Below are 16054 nucleotides of genomic sequence, written 5' to 3' on the forward strand. Positions count from 1 at the left end.
GGACTAAAGCTGCAGTTTGATGATCACTGTAAGTCATCTCCGTGTCTTGGCCGTGCATTCCTGTTGTCTCTCTTGTGCCAGTCCTGGCACTAGCACATGTGCAGCTGTTCAAGGATTATCTCAGGAAATAGATTCAGCTGAAAACTAATTGTTTTATTTTTCTTTGCTGTTTTCAGTTGGATCAGGTCCCTGAACTAGCTCACCACATGTCTGCTTAAGCTCTAGTGCCAGCAAAGGGAAGTGGTGGGTATATTTGTGGTCAGGGATTGGGACCTTCTACTTCAGCAGCAGTTCTCACCAACATCCCTTAAACAATCCCTTTTTAAATCTGATTGCAAGGCAGAAAGAGGTACAGATGGTAACAGTTCAGTTATTATCACTTCAGATAATGCTAGAACTGGTGAGACAGAAGGAAAAAGAGCTACTCCTCATCTTCAAAATTTCGAGGTTTTCAGGAAACCACTGACCTTTATTGATACCAACAAAATCCTCCAATTAATTCCTGTCTAGGGAAGCAAATAGTTTTCATCAATTACTACTGATGATTTCCGTTTGGTTTTTTTTTTTCAGTAATGCCCTTTCCTCCTTGGCAGTCAGTTATTTTATTTTATTTTTTATGGAATTGTTTGCATTGCATGGATGAAATTCTTCAAAGATATATTGATAGTATATAGTAACTGTTACGACAACTCTGTGATACCGTAAAATAAAATACATATTGATGGTTTTCTGGTAAACTGACTTTTCTTCCTTCTATCAGGAAGTTAGCTCCATATCAAACGGATGTTTCAATTATTTTTTTAGCACAACCTACTTTGATTGCCACTTCTGAAGAATTACTAGTTTCACCACACAAACACATCTTTTCATTTTCTAAGCACCCTTTTCAACTGTTCAGAAGTGCCTGAATACTTGTTCCTCTTCCATCCTTCCTTGTGTTCCATCCACTTACTTTTGATCAGAATTTCTGATCAAAATTCAATACAAGTTTGTTTTTTTCCTTTTGGAAAAGTATTACTTCTTGCCTGTTTCCACTTTCTCTTCAGACAGGCAAACCTCCCTGTCTCTTCAAAACTAGAAAAAGAGTCTCCTCTGCTGAGTTATACCCTCTGGCACTTTTTTCTAATGAAACCCTATAACTTCCTAACACTTCTGTGAAGAAAAATTCACCTGGACCATGAGTCAAGACAGTATTGCTTTCTTCAAATAATCCTAAAGTGAACCCGCTGTTGTCCATTCACCTGACAGAAAGCTTCACAGACAGGATGTTTACAGGGTGTTTCTGGTGCAAAACTTTTTTGTGGTGTTCAATATTTTTCCTTTTTTTTTTTTCCCTGAGAATATGTTGCTTTCATTCCATGTGAAATTTAATTGAAAACAAACCTGAAATTGCCATTAAAGAAACAAGTCTAATCTCCCTTCACTTTGGTTCTGTAAGAAATATTCGGGGTAATGTGGTAAGTTGGGAAAGAGGTATTGTAAAAAAGTAAGTGGTAGTATGCATGGTGGAAACTATACATCCTCAGAGGAAAAAAAAAGGGAAGGAAAAGAGTGGAATTGCTTCATTGCTATGATCTGCTAAGAGGAGTGTATTCTCTAGTGTAGAGCACCTTCTAGCTGCATAATGTCTTCTAAGGTTTAGTGTCATCAACTGGACAAGTTCTTTCTTCTACAAGTTTTCAGAAACTATTCCATAGTGTCTTCTCCAGGGCATTTCTTACTCCATCTCTTACAGCATATGAGCAGAACAACAGAGATTTCTTCCATTGCACTTCTCTCACAAGTTTACCTTGAATACCACCTTTGACAGGAGCCAAGCCTGAAGGATTAGGATTGCGGCAAGATTCAAATAAACTTAAAATTCATGTGTTGCATAAAGTGTTTCTGAAGTGTTAAAAAAGATAGTGCTCCCTCTCAGTGAGGTTCGTTTCTACTTCAAAATAAATTTTTCATAATCCTTCATTAGTTTTTGGTTAGCTCACAATCCCCAAGCCTAAACAAAATGTGGTTTACTCTGTTAACATCACATATCATATAATTAATGTCACATAGTTCTTTTCTGTTCTCTAATTTAAAGACAGGATTGACCCCAGCTGATTATTGTGAAGCTTTTGCTGACTTCGGCAATTCCAGTGGGATTTTTGTGTAATGTAAGGGTCCATATGGACTGACAGCTGCTAAGAAAAACTCTGTGTTTATAAGAAACTGACCTTTATATTGTATCTCCTTCTTATCTGAGACTTGAGAATTTAAAAATAAAAAGTGGTCATGGAGATAAACTGAATAAAACCAGTAATGTTCTGCCTACTCTCTGATGTATTTGTAAAGTCATGGCATCCTATAAGACAGAATCAATAATCTATTTCTCCAAAGCATGTTTCTGAGACTTGTGTAAAATAATTTAACATTTATCATCTGAGATCTGTACATAAAGTTTTACACCCTTAAGGAAGCAGATTAATATTCATACTATTTTTGCATGAGAATCTGGCACTGCAACACAAAAATTACACTATCAGACTCTGTATGTTACTGTATGATTTACAGTGAATATATATATATGCACTGGTTAATAAATGTTACAAGAAGTCACATATAATTTAATGTTTTCTCTCATCAGGTTTCTTTCTGTGAATTGCAGCCAGTCTTTTGCTTTTATCACTGAGTATTGAAAAACATGAAGTTGAATTTTGACTTTTGTTTTTATTGTAGCTTTTCAGAATCAGTTGGTAGGATTTGTGATGGGAACACAGTTTACTGAATATATTTCTCTTTATGTATCTCAAGCTGCAACAACATAAACACTGGATACTAAAACACTGTAAATCTTGTACAGTAGAAGCACATATAAAATTTATAATCAATATAATACATTTTAGAAGTCCAGGAAGAACAGATAATCCACTGCATGAATCTCTATCAAAGAAACAGCTGCACTTAACTGCTATATCATTGTAGATAATAGTGACTCGTGCAAAAATCAATTTTTTCTCAGCAAAAATATGGTTTTGTTCTTTTTCTTATAATAATTTCCTCTTTCTAATATTACAAACATCATTTATTGGTATTTTCTAACTTTACTTTCATAGGATGTGCTCCATTTATTGAGAAACAATTAGCGTAGTCAGTGAACGATGAAAAGTTGTCTTCTTATTAATAGGACATATGCTGTTGCATTCACATAGGTTGCTTGGTGCTTAGTTCCACCTAGGGTAGTGCCTGAGCCAGCAGTATAGTTATAGTAGAGAATTTTAAAGACATAATGCAGGAATCTGAAGTCCTGCTAGTCATGGTTCAGAGTGGTGTATTATCTCCTTCCTTTGTGCTGTGAATGCTGCATTGGGATAACAGCATTTGTTTATGCTTATATAATTAATCAAATAAAAGTAAGCTTGTGTTACATATTAGGATGCAGCATTTTGGCCTGATACCTAATGTTATTTTGCCAAGGGATTTCACAGAGACAGTTTAATTAGTCAAATAACTACCTGACAGGAGGGTGTAGCTAGGTAGGGGTTGGCCTCTTCTCTCAGGAAACCAGCAATAGGACAAGAGGAAATGGCCTCAAGCTGTGCCAGGAGAGGTTCAGGTTGGACATCAGGAGGATTTTTTTTACTGAAAGCATTGGAACAGAGGGAGGTGATGGAATCACCATGATTCGAAGTGTTCAAGAAACAACTGGGCGTGGCATTTAGTACTATGGTTGGAGTGCTGGGGGTCAGTCAAAGGTTGGACTCAATGATCTTGGAGGTCTTTTCCAACCTTAATAATGTTATGATTCCATCGTGTAATAAATACCAGTTTCATTTTGCCCAACTGAAAGCAGCAATATGTGTAGAAAGAGAAAAGTAATCTACTTCCTGAAGCAAGAAAAATTATTCAAGGACAAACGATGTAGGTCATTATAGATCAAATTGAGTTTTGCAGGGGCTTTTTAGAAGGATTAATTTGCAGTATTTTTAGGGGCTTATTGAGAAAAATGGAGGAATCAATGAAGAATTTCACTCCTTTAATCTTTCCTTGAAATAAAAACTGTTGACAGTGCTTTAAAAATATGATAAGTATGTTGAAAGTTTAAAGTAGCACCAGTGTCTCATGTGAGACAATTATAAAATTTAGTTTATAAGACCTGCTGCATTTCATACACTATATAAAACAAAACAGCAGGAGGCTTTAACCACAAAAATATTTACACAAAGCAAGTTTTTTTCATTACTCAGGCATTTGTCTGCTCCTGATATTTATTTTCTACCTGAAGTTGCCTGTAATCCCCAATTTTCAACACAAAATTATTTCCATTACTACTGGTTATGATATCAGGGTCAAACTATTTTAATTGCAGGTAGGGAATGAACAGTTTATGTTTAAGACTGATGGCAAAGAAATACAAACCAATATGATTAATTTTAAAAAATTAAGGCTTTTATAGCATTTTGAAATGGCAACTCTCCTTCAAAGATATTTTCAAATAATGTTTATTTTCCTCTTTAAGTTTTTTTTAGCTATATGCTCATACAGCTTGTTTCATTCCACTGGAATCAGGTTTTGCTTAATTTCATTTAGGAATATTAGCTTGATACTGTGAAGGAAATACCTTTTTTTCTTGAGAGGAGTTTACAAAAGCTTTTGGAAAAAGGCTTTTTGTATTTCTTGCTACTCTTGAACAGTTAGGTCACTTTCCTTTGAGAGTTAACAGAAATGTCTCATCTGCATTTTTAACTGTTTTTAGGACAGGACGTAAACTTATGTTTGAGCTCAAAAGAAGTTTTAGCCATATGTGGAGGTTTTCCCCCATATTCTTGAAAATTATACCCTTTGCAGTGTAATGGGAAATGCTCTGACTCAATTTAAAAAAACATAGCTGCAAATTGCCAGTTGGCAAATTGCCACGATCATAAATTAATGTTCATGCATCTAGCATTCACATTTTGGTAATGCAGTATGTAAATCTCATTCTATTAGCAAGTTTCCTGCATAATACAATAGCATTTTATTATAGATTCATCAGCTATGGTATGAAATTCTCATCACAGTTGCTGACATTGGTAAAAGAGGGTCAAACTGTTCATTTCTCTGCATAGCTGTGTACTTTCCCTAGTTGCGCTGAGTCTGTTTGCATCGACATGCTCTCAAATTTTTCTTTTTCATTCTTCTTTGCCTACCTGGTCCCAGATTTCTCTGTGAAGCAGTGATCTTTGGTGATTGAATTTTAAGCCACAAACACTGCACCTACAGTGCTTGGAAATGCTTAACAGGACATGCTTCCTTGTGAAATCTATGCAGTATATATCAATCCCCACATTATGCAGAAACTTAAAACTGCTGGCTCCTAATTTGCTGCCATAGTGACCCTTGGAAGAGCACTGTTCCAGAGCAGACAGGCATGTGTCAGCTTACACCAGGAAGGGCATTTTGTCATGGTCCTTCCTTCCTTAGTGCTGAACCAGGATATAGTCCTGGAAGACTGACATCAGGGAACATTTGCCTCTTGTTTAACTGGTATAAAGGAAATCTGCACAGTGAGCAGGTACATAGTAACTGGAGGGGGATTGTTTGAAATTCTTCTGGTTTGGTTACCACCAGAAAATTTTGGTTACCATGATTATTAGTCAATGAACTATTTTATGGATGGTGCATTGTATTAGTAAATATTTCTCAAGTCTTTTCCTACGAACAGATCACACTTGTTTCAGCAGCCAGCCATTTCGAACACAATAGCTGAAAGATTTGTCAAAGCATGGGAGAGAAATAACAGTATTACAAATATTTTTATTTCTTTTGCACAAAGCACCCATACCACACAGTTACGCTGTGAAGAAATCCGTTTCTTTATTAACAACGGCTGTATTGAAGGCAAGCTTTCAGAATGAAAATACTAGGAATCCTATTAAAGTGCCATCCATTAAACCATTAAAGCACTCATTAAAACTGTTAGTACGGACTTGTTATTCATGAGTTATTGGTCTTTCACACTTCTGAAATGTGTCTGCCAATACCACTCAACTCTTTGTTCCAGTGTGGCTATTAAGTCTGAGGAAATACAGATTAACTTTCTTTTGACAAAACGGTGCTTTGTGGGAGGATGGGAAGGCCACAAAGTGGTTCAGATTGCTGAGGAAAATAGCAAGGATTAAAGTTCAATCCATTTGCCTGTTTCTGATAATTTATGTTAACTATGTCTGCATGTAGACCTAAATATTAACCACTAAATTACACCATCTGGCTATGCATCATACAAAGTGTATGTTTGGGTTTTTTCTTGATATTGAACAGTAAACTTAGAATGCTTAAACATTAAGGAGCAAAACCTGGAAGAATAATACTGAATACTGAACAATTGAAGCTAAGGTTTAAATTTAAAGTATTCTTAATAATCTGTAAATTCACATGAAAAATAGGTATAGTATAGAGCTGAAGCTGTTTCTCATAATTGATAAGAATTGTAGATCATCATTTTCTATGTATATGCAAAATTATCTTTGTATATGCAAATATACTGCAGTCTAAACATACTGTTTGCAAGTATTTTTATTATTATTTTTTACATCCTGTTTTGGTTTTTTTATGATTTAAAGCCAGAGTCCTGCATTCCAGGCTCAAGACTAGCAGCTTGTTAGGCAGCCAGTTGATGCTGTTATTTTCTAGTTTTCTTGTTTAATGTGAAGAGAAAGTATATGTGACATCTTACATTGTGAAGTAATTTCCAGAATATTTTGTCAGTGTAGGTAAAAACCTAGAAGATAAGACAGATGGTCTGCTTCAGTTATCTCTCTAGAACAATGCAGAGTAGTGTGCCTCATTCTAGGGCAGTGGACTGCGGTTTAGATAGCATGTTTCTGTATATGTCCTTCAAAAAATACTGACTAGGTAGTCACAGATATTGTAGATGTGCATTATTCCTGGTTAAATAATCAATTTTATTTTAAAACTTAATTAGAGTATAATGCACTAATATATAGTTAGCATCTTCTGTACTATGTTTCTGTTCTCAATTATTACTAGAATTCCGAGATAAATCCATAAAAATTATTTTCCAAAGTTCTGAAAACTTGACCTGCAAATATCCTGCATAAGTTTTCTTGTTCACCTCCATTAACTCAAAAAGGAAAGAGGGAAGATTTGTGCTGAGAGAAGTCATTATGTAAATTTTATTACTTTTCAAGTCATGTGATGTAAGTGAATTGCTGGCCTGCTGATAAAGAGGTATATTACATGTCTTAAATATAGTATATATGTATATAACTCTTCTCTCCCCAGCACTGATGGAAATGCTCTCAAAATTCTTTCTCTGCACCTCTGATGAAATAAATAGCACTTAGAATTAAAGATAAAAATGCTTATGTTTTTAAATTAAGCAGTGCATACCTGGTGCATACCTGCTTCAAAATTCTACCAGCCATCCTTCTCAGAGCATGGGAAAACATTACTGGGATGGAACTAAAGTGTAAGAAAAAGGAATAAAAATTTTACAGAGTGAAATTAGTAAAATTTTATCATTTGCTTTATTGATAAATAAGAATTTCACTTTCCAGTCAGAAAAATTAATATTTTTGTTGGAGAAAGGTGAAGACCTAATCTTGGATGAGGTCACTGTGTTTAAACTTAAGCATAGCACAAAAGTGATGTCTACCTTTGCAATTGGCAGAACACTAGGGAGATAGTTTGTTGTGCCTTTATAGGCAAACGAAATACAGTAGGGCTCCAAAAAAATCCATCACCAGTTTTGCAAATTTCTTACTCATTAGTCTGTTAAGATACTAACTTAATAATAAACTCCTAATATTATTGATGTTTTAAGATATGTTAATCATAGTCACGCGAAATTTTAAGATAGTGAACCCAAGTAGTTTGGTGTCAAATATTGAGTGGAAGGTTAAAAAATCAGATTCATTCAGAGCTGCATTGAAGAATGCCTTTTGAAGACACACAGTGACTCACATAGTGCTACAATTCAAATTAATCATATCCAAAGCACAGGTAGAATTTTCATGGCCTTCATCATGCTCCCAAGCATTTAATTTTTTCCTCATTTCTCTAAAAAGTCACACTTAATTTCCTTTTGAGGGAGGAACTGCCAAGCACTCTATCTCAGTTACTGTAGAGCCAGAATCTGAGCCACCACTCTCCTCTACTCTCCATAGCTAGGTTATGCAGTACTTTATAACTTTCATGTTATAAAAGTTAATTGAGCCTAGGGTATTGGTTAATAGGATAAGGTACTTTTTTTCCTGAGGTATGTGTTTTCCTAAAGACAAATGGTTTTCTATCAGGCAGCAAGGCCTGATAGATTATTTTTTTAGAATAATCTCAATAAAGAGGCGAAGTCATTCTCAAAATATTAAATAAATAAATTGTATAAAATATGTAAAGGTGCATGAGAATGAAGCAATTTCCAGACTGGTTGAATAGTAATTATTAGTCTAAGGGATAAGTCCTAGCAAAATCACATTAATTAATTTCACACGTGCTCATCGTCAGGTAATACGTACTCTAATAGATTACAGGTCATATTTTATTTCCACTAACAAGAAATGGACTTGCAGCTGTTGTAACCCTGGGAGGAGTCAGTAAAGCTGTTGGCTTGATGCTGTAGAGGCAGTATGGATTTTCTGAATTGTGCCATGTTGCTGGTCTGCTCATGGAAAATGAGCATAGTGTTGGTGAACTGCCGCAACTCGGCTTATCTGTGTCATCAGTATTTTCTTAATAGTTTGCCACTAGCTGGCATAGGGAGCTGCCAGTTCTTACTAGGATTAAACAGAGGGCATAACCTTCAAGCCATAGTTGTTTACTCATATTGATGAAACAATTTTAAGGTCTCTAAAGTTACAGAAAGGGAAAGTAAAACAATAGGTGATAATTCATGACTTCTCAGTATGAGATGACCTTTCATACAGCCACTACCATAGTGAGCATAAACAAGTACCATCTATTACCTATTTTGTATTCCCTTTGCTGCATATGTAGCTCAACCATAGAGGTAAAGGTACTAGAGTCTGAAGTCTCCCTAGTGGTGAAGCATGAAGGAACATGGGGCACGCTTCTGTAATTCCACCCTGGAACAGGGAGGAAACAGACAATAAACAGTGAATCTGGAAACACTTTGTTTTGTTTATGAATAAGATCAGTTGTGTTTATGAATAAGAGATCATTAAAATTTCAAATATGCCTGAATTGCTTATGTATTTATGACTCAAAAAAAAAGCAAGTTTCTTCATGTTGTCTATGGATGAAATGCAGCTAGTTTCCTGAGCAACACTAGTATCATGTGTTGGCCTGGCATCAAAATGAAAGAATAGAAACATTATTTTTCTTCTGGAAAACTTCTTCAGGAATCTTTGGAGTTTATTTAGTAAACAGTACAGTGAAATTTTTGAACATGTGCACTTACTAATAAAGGCAAAAATATTTATTCTCCTTCATCCCAGTGTTTTTGAGATTTCTGGTATTTATTCATTCTTTTTTAAGCTAGAACCCCTCACTTGCCAAAATGAGAGAAAAGACAAAAAGATGGATAGCTTGCTTTCTCTGAAGAAAAAAACTGGATTTTAAAAAGCTCATGGTTTAAATTCCTCATGGAAATTTCAGCTGCATAAATACAAAATGGTTGATATCATATGATATGTCAAAATTGTCCTGAAGTAATAATTTTCTTTCAAAAGCAAATTATTTCCAGCGTAAATGATGGGAATTTAGTTTGTAATTATCATAAATAAAACAATTACATAGTCCCTAGCTGAAAATTTCCTTTCCTTTTTTTCTCTTTGTGTTTTGAAGTCTATTGATCCCGGTCAGCAGTTCACATGGGAACACTCTAACCTGGAAGTAAACAAACCAAAGAATAGATATGCGAATGTAATTGCATACGACCATTCTCGTGTTCTACTCTCAGCAATAGAAGGTAAGGAGACCTTTAAAATTAAATTAATTAAATCCTAAAATCTAGGATAATTTTACTAATCAATATATATAATAATATAAAGAAGTGTTAATTAAAGTACTTCCAGTAAATTCCTGTAATGACAGTCTGCTTCTGATGCATATTATCCATAATGTATTATGAACTTGAACTAAACACACTTTCCTGTGTAACACTGAATGCATTTGGTCCCTGTGGATATGCCAGTGAGTTATCTAAAGTTAATTAATATTGCTGTTTACTTATACTAACACTGCAAACCAAATGCATCAGTAAACAAACACACATGAATTGAGGGGTTAGTTAATCAATGAAATTATCAAGATATCTGTTCATTGAGTTTTACTTTTCAAGACTTTAATGTGGGAAAAAAAATCAGTTCAACTTCATGTTCTCTGTGAAAATTTTAAAAACTCTGTTAAAACCTTTTTTTAAATTTCCAATCTAAATCTTAAACTAGAGTTTTTAAACAAATGCCCACATGCAGACATTGTTGGAAGTGTCTCACTGACTAGAGATTGACAGTGTGATACAGTGAGAGCTTTTCATTATATCTGTCTTAGTTAAAAAGCTTTCCAAAATCTTAGACATTTTAGAGTTTTATCTGAAGCAAACTGTTACAGGTAGTCAGCCCTAGGTATTGTGTCTGTTTTACCAAGCATCAGGATGCACTGTTTTTCACTCAGAGGATTTTTTTATTTTTTCCAATTCTGCCTTACCATTAACCTGCTTCCTGGGTTGAAGTCAGATTTTCAGTTTATTCTATGTTGTTGACAGTCAGGTGTTACTGATGGCCATAATCAAACAAATTATATATTTAAGTGACACAACTTAAATGAAAATAAGATTTGTCCTTGGTAAACTCCGACAGGACTTACATATGATACATAAGATAGAGAGATGTGTATTCAAGGTTGTAATTATTTCAGTCATAACATGCTACAAGTTAAACTGCAAGGTGTTTTAATTCATGGTTATAAACAGCTGCTTATCTTTGGCTACTCCAGACCTAAAGACACTGGATTTATAGGTGTAATCCACTTAAATATCAGCTGCTTGGTGAAGAAAAAGGCAACCCCACTGACTGAAGTTTAGATCTTTCCTCATTTGTTGCAGCTGCCTACCATAGGCTTTGATAACACAGATAAGAGCTTCTCAAATGTGTTAGCAAACTTTAATGATTACCTTGAAGAATTTTCATAAGATAATCTGCTCATGTTTGTTACACCTCTGAGGCTCATACAGCAGTTCTCACAAGATTTTATTGCAACATCACCTAAAATTTTTCTTATTGCCTTGTAAAAGAATATAGCTGTATAGAAATCTGTCACCACCTGGTAGAACTACCTGTCTCAACACTGAAGAGAGGGTATTCTGATTAGCAGTACACGTGATGTAACTAATAAATATATACTCTTCTGTCTCACTGGTCCAGACAAGAGGTCAAAGTACATGGTCTGGATAGGTCACGAAAAGAAACTGGACAGCCTTTCTGAATGTTACGTAAAGTTCTTCAGAACAAAATGCTTAACTCAGAAATAAGTCTTAACTGACAAAAAGAAGACTCAAGTTTTTCCTGGGATTTTGTTTGAAAAAAGGGTTGTGTGAAGGGGGAGAGAAGGGGAGCAAAAAGACTACATGCAAACAGATTTATGTATTAATTTATATAATAGACAACTGGACATTTTCCTCTTTATGTAAATGACCCATGAAATTTGGTTCCCTTAAAAAAAATGAACATATTTGGAGAATAGGAAGAAAATTTAAGAGGCAAAGCAGAAAATATTAGTTAAAGTAATTGAAAGTATGCAATAGCACACTACATTGGACTATGTTTTTAAATAAGAGATAGTAAAAATACAGAAAAGTATTTACATTGTACCTGGAAAGCATTGAGTATTTTAAGAAGGGACAAAATATAGTTAAACTGTCATGTTTGATTCCCTTTTTAAAGTAAGAAATATCATGATTAGGCTAAAATTTCTAATTCTTTCATAGTCATTGACTCTAAACAGAGAAAAATATTATAACCTTTTGTAATATCAGATTACAAAATGGGATTTTGACCCATTTGATTTGCATGATTTTAAGTATTTTCCAAGTCTTTAGATTATGGTGAAAAAAGCATATGGTGAATACATCAAATATTAAATGCCATTTTATAAAATTATATTTAGTCTTAAAGCCAGAAGTAATTTAAGATATAATTGTCCTCTTAAAAATTTTTATTCCTGGGATTTTGCCTGATTGTTTTGCTGAAATTTTGTGTGTGTGCCTTCATAAGTTTAATACATTGCTCTTAGCATTTAGTAATAAATACTTCTCTTTCAGGTTTTAAGTAGATATTTCAGATATGAAAATACACAGTTTGGCCAGCACTGTATTCAGTTGACAGCTGTGTTTCTTTTCATGTTACCAGGGAAATCAATACTTGGAATATTACTTTAAAATATATTCTCCTTTACCTATGTTACTATACAACTTAATCAGGACCTAAATTTGGACTACATTATATTTTGTTACAACTATTTGGAGAATATTTGGTTAGATTTTACATATAGGCCTCATCTGCATTTCTTTGGTGACCACGAGAAAATGAATACTATTAGTGAGGTTTGAATAATAACTATGCCCTTTCTAATGAGAAGAGCTTCATTTTACACCTAGGCAGTTTCTTACTGCTTAAGAGCAAATATATATGAAGAGAAGACTGAGCATCTGCCAAACTGTAATCCTACACTGATGAACATTTGGCCTCTTAACAGTGTTGCAGAAATATGGAATATTGTAATTAGTACCTTAGAATGAGACACAAGGCCAGTTTTGTGCAGTTGCACAACTTTCTAGCCTATTCGAAGTGATTACTAGAAAGTATTAAGAAGCAATTTGCAGAGATTTGAAATTACTTCTTTCCAACTATTGATAATATCAAATTTTTTTTTAATTGCATTAGATCTGAAACACAAGGCTTACTAACACTTTCAAAGTGTTTATTTTGGTACCTCTCATAACTCCTGTTCAAACCTCTTTTTGAATCCCCATTAAGTTCTTGACCTCTGTAATTACATACAGCATGGAGTTCCACAACATAATTGCTCATTTCACAGGAATTAGTTTCTTATCATGTTTAAATTTTATTACATTAGATGTCCCTTTGGAGGGAAAACTCAGGTTGGATGCAGTAATTTGATTTCCCTCCTAAAAGAAAATTTTACTTTGCAAAATTTTGTTCCCATGTTCTTGAAATCTGGTTGAAGTATTGAAATCAGCTCATATTGTGCTATCTTTGGCTGTTTCTGAGAGGGACACTTGGAATTTTAAAGTACAATGACAGAATTTTAGAATGTAGTGAAGTTTATTATATGCATCTAAATGGATTTAAGGGAGAATCTACTGATTAAAAGAGAAATAGATCGAGTTAAAACAGCGAGATCTGTGATCTTCAACCTCTAAGAAGTAAATAAAAATTGGGGGGCGGGGAAGGAATGGATAAACATTCTGCATTTTAAAAAGTGTTGCCAATTCTTTTAGGAGATAGCCATGCCTAAAAGTCTTCTGTATGTGGATGTATTTGTCTAATGCCAGTTATTAAAAGAAAAAAAACCTATCATATTTTGGCAGGGTAATTTTTTTTTATGGGAAATTCAGTAACTTTAAAATGCTGTTAACACTAGAAAGCTCTGACTGTAATACAAATGGTCAAGCAAGAAAAGGCAAGAAGCTGCTAAAATTCTTATTTGTCTGGTGGCCATTTGCCAGTAAATTGGCTTTGAGTATGCAGACGATCATTGTTAGATTTAGAAGTTGTTTGGAGCAATATAACTATGGAAGGGTCATGACCTATGCAAATTATTTGCACTCTCCTACATTTCATTTATGTTGCCTTCTGCTAACAAAACATACACTTAGAGTAATTATATGGCCCCTCACCCTGCAAGCTTGGACTGCCCTAAAAACAACAAAAGTATTTCATTGATGAGTAGCGGGATACAGAAAGATCAGTGAAGTAGATTTCATGGTGTTAGAGAGCTTGTGAAGTAGATTTCCTAGAGTAGACTTCATGGTGGCTGTCTCAGCAACAATGCCGAGGCAAGCTGTAGTGTTTGAGTCTACTGATACTGTAATAATATTAACTTAAATACTGCCATTCTTAATACCCTTGAAATCTGCTCAGAACAATCCTTCCTGTATATGTAGCCATACTTCCCATTGGGGAAAACTTCAAGAAAACATCCAGTGGCTTTGCTCTTGACTGACTAATGAAGATTTGGTACCTGTTTACTGTGCATACTCCTGTTGAAACTGGGTTTTGCAGGTAATATCAAACCAGATATCATTTCATTTTGCATTAGAAGAGGCAGTCATCATCCCTTTTAGTGCATCATTCAGAATATAAATTAATATTTCTGTTCAAGAAAAGATTCCTTTGATTGTTAACTGCTGTGTTAATCAGTGTTTAGGGGTTAAAGAGATCACTAAATCCAGCTTCAGACAGCTGTGAAGTAATCACAGTATGATCATGTTAGATTTCAGTGTCTGCTTCGTAGTGTTGTACACCATGCTGCTATCTGCACATACTGCCATGTATTGTGGATAGTGTCCTCGTGCAATGCTCTTATCTATGCCTCCGAGGACCTGCGCAGAACAATCTGTGTATTTTCATTCTGTACTTCTCAAGACTGGACAGCTTTTAGAGCAAAACAAAACAAAGCCATGTTTCCTTTCTTTTTCCTAAAGGAGCTCCTCCTTCTTTGCATGTTTTTCTGCTGGTCACCTTCCAAGTTTCTCTTCTCGCCTGCAGATCTTTTACACTCTTAGTTCCTAGTTTGCCTACCTACATTTCATTTTTCTCACCTTTTCCTTTTCCTTTCAAATACTTCTCTTCTGTCCTGTAAACAATCCCTTTCTTTGTTGTGCCTAATTCTACATCTTTGGTCTGTCTCTTTTTGACATTGCCTTCTTTCCATAATTGTCTATAATTCAACAGTTCTCTTTGAGACTGCGTATCATTCATCCTTTCCCTCTTCACCAGACTCTCCTAGTCCTCTTAACAGTCTATTCACAGTTCAGCTATATGTAGGGTTTCTTTTCCTGACATTTCTTTTTCCTTCTTAGCTTACTTTGTTAGTCTTTGTAAAAAGCCTCATTTTACAAATATTCATTAGCAGAGTACCTTCATTGGTCTTGTGCTGCTTGATATTTCAGTGGGTTCTTAAAGTACAGATTTGTGCTTAGACCATTTCAATTTTATGATTTCCTTAATTATATAGATTTTACATCATAAAAACATCCACATAAACGGTTTTTACTGGCACCTAGCACCTGTTCATTGATCAAGCTGATCACGGAATGCCAGTTGATGTAATTTTTTTGGATTTCAGCAAAGCTTTTTGTACCTTCGCTCATGGTGTATGCTTCTGGAAAAAACATCCAGCATACAGCTGGATATACACATCATGCAATGGCTGAGCAATTGGTTCACAGGTCAGGCACAAAGGCTTGCAGTAAATGGGATGACATCAGACTGGTGACCTGTCACCAGTGCGGTTCCATAGGGCTTCACCTTAGGGCTGGTGCTGTTCAACGTCTTCATTAATGATATGGATGCAAGACTGGAAGGGATACTAACCACGTTTGCAAATGATACAAAATTGAGGAAGCTGTTGACTCCCTCGAAGGCAGGGAGGCCCTGCAGAGATTCCTCAACAAATTAGAGGGCTGGGCTGTCAAGAACGACATGAAGTTTGACAAGAGAAAGTGCCAAATTCTGCACCTGGGATGGGGCAACCCTGCAGCTTGGGGAATGAGATGCTGGAGAGCAGAAAGGGACCTGGCGCAGCAAGTTGAACATGAGTCAGCAGTGCCCTGGCAGCCAGGAGGACCACCAGTGTCCTGGGAGGCATCAGGCACAGCATCACCAGCTGGGGCTGCTGTCACAGCCCATGGCAGGGGGCACGTTGTCATGGTAAGTTCTCATCAGGCTGAACAAAGACATCAGACCGCGAGTCAGGGCTCTTATGCTTTTATTGTAGACATGCCTTAACTCCAGGAATCAGACCACTATTTAGACTCAAAAAGTGTTGTCTAACAAGCCTTTACATTCTTACAATCTGTGTCCACAAGAGTGGTGGCTAA

General features: G+C 35.4%; 1 protein-coding gene across 48 annotated transcripts in view; it reads left to right on the plus strand.

The window, feature by feature from the left end:
* PTPRD (protein tyrosine phosphatase receptor type D) overlaps positions 1–16054 on the plus strand; it is a 1187151-nt gene that overhangs the window by 1117290 nt on the left and 53807 nt on the right. For all 48 annotated transcript variants that reach the window (XM_039567532.1, XM_010392896.4, XM_039567544.1 and 45 more), the window contains one exon: positions 9778–9901. In XM_039567532.1, the coding sequence (XP_039423466.1) occupies positions 9778–9901 (124 nt within the window). The remainder of the gene's footprint in view (positions 1–9777; positions 9902–16054) is intronic.

This window comes from Corvus cornix, chromosome Z (assembly GCF_000738735.6).
Source record: "Corvus cornix cornix isolate S_Up_H32 chromosome Z, ASM73873v5, whole genome shotgun sequence".
Lineage (NCBI taxonomy): Eukaryota > Metazoa > Chordata > Aves > Passeriformes > Corvidae > Corvus > Corvus cornix.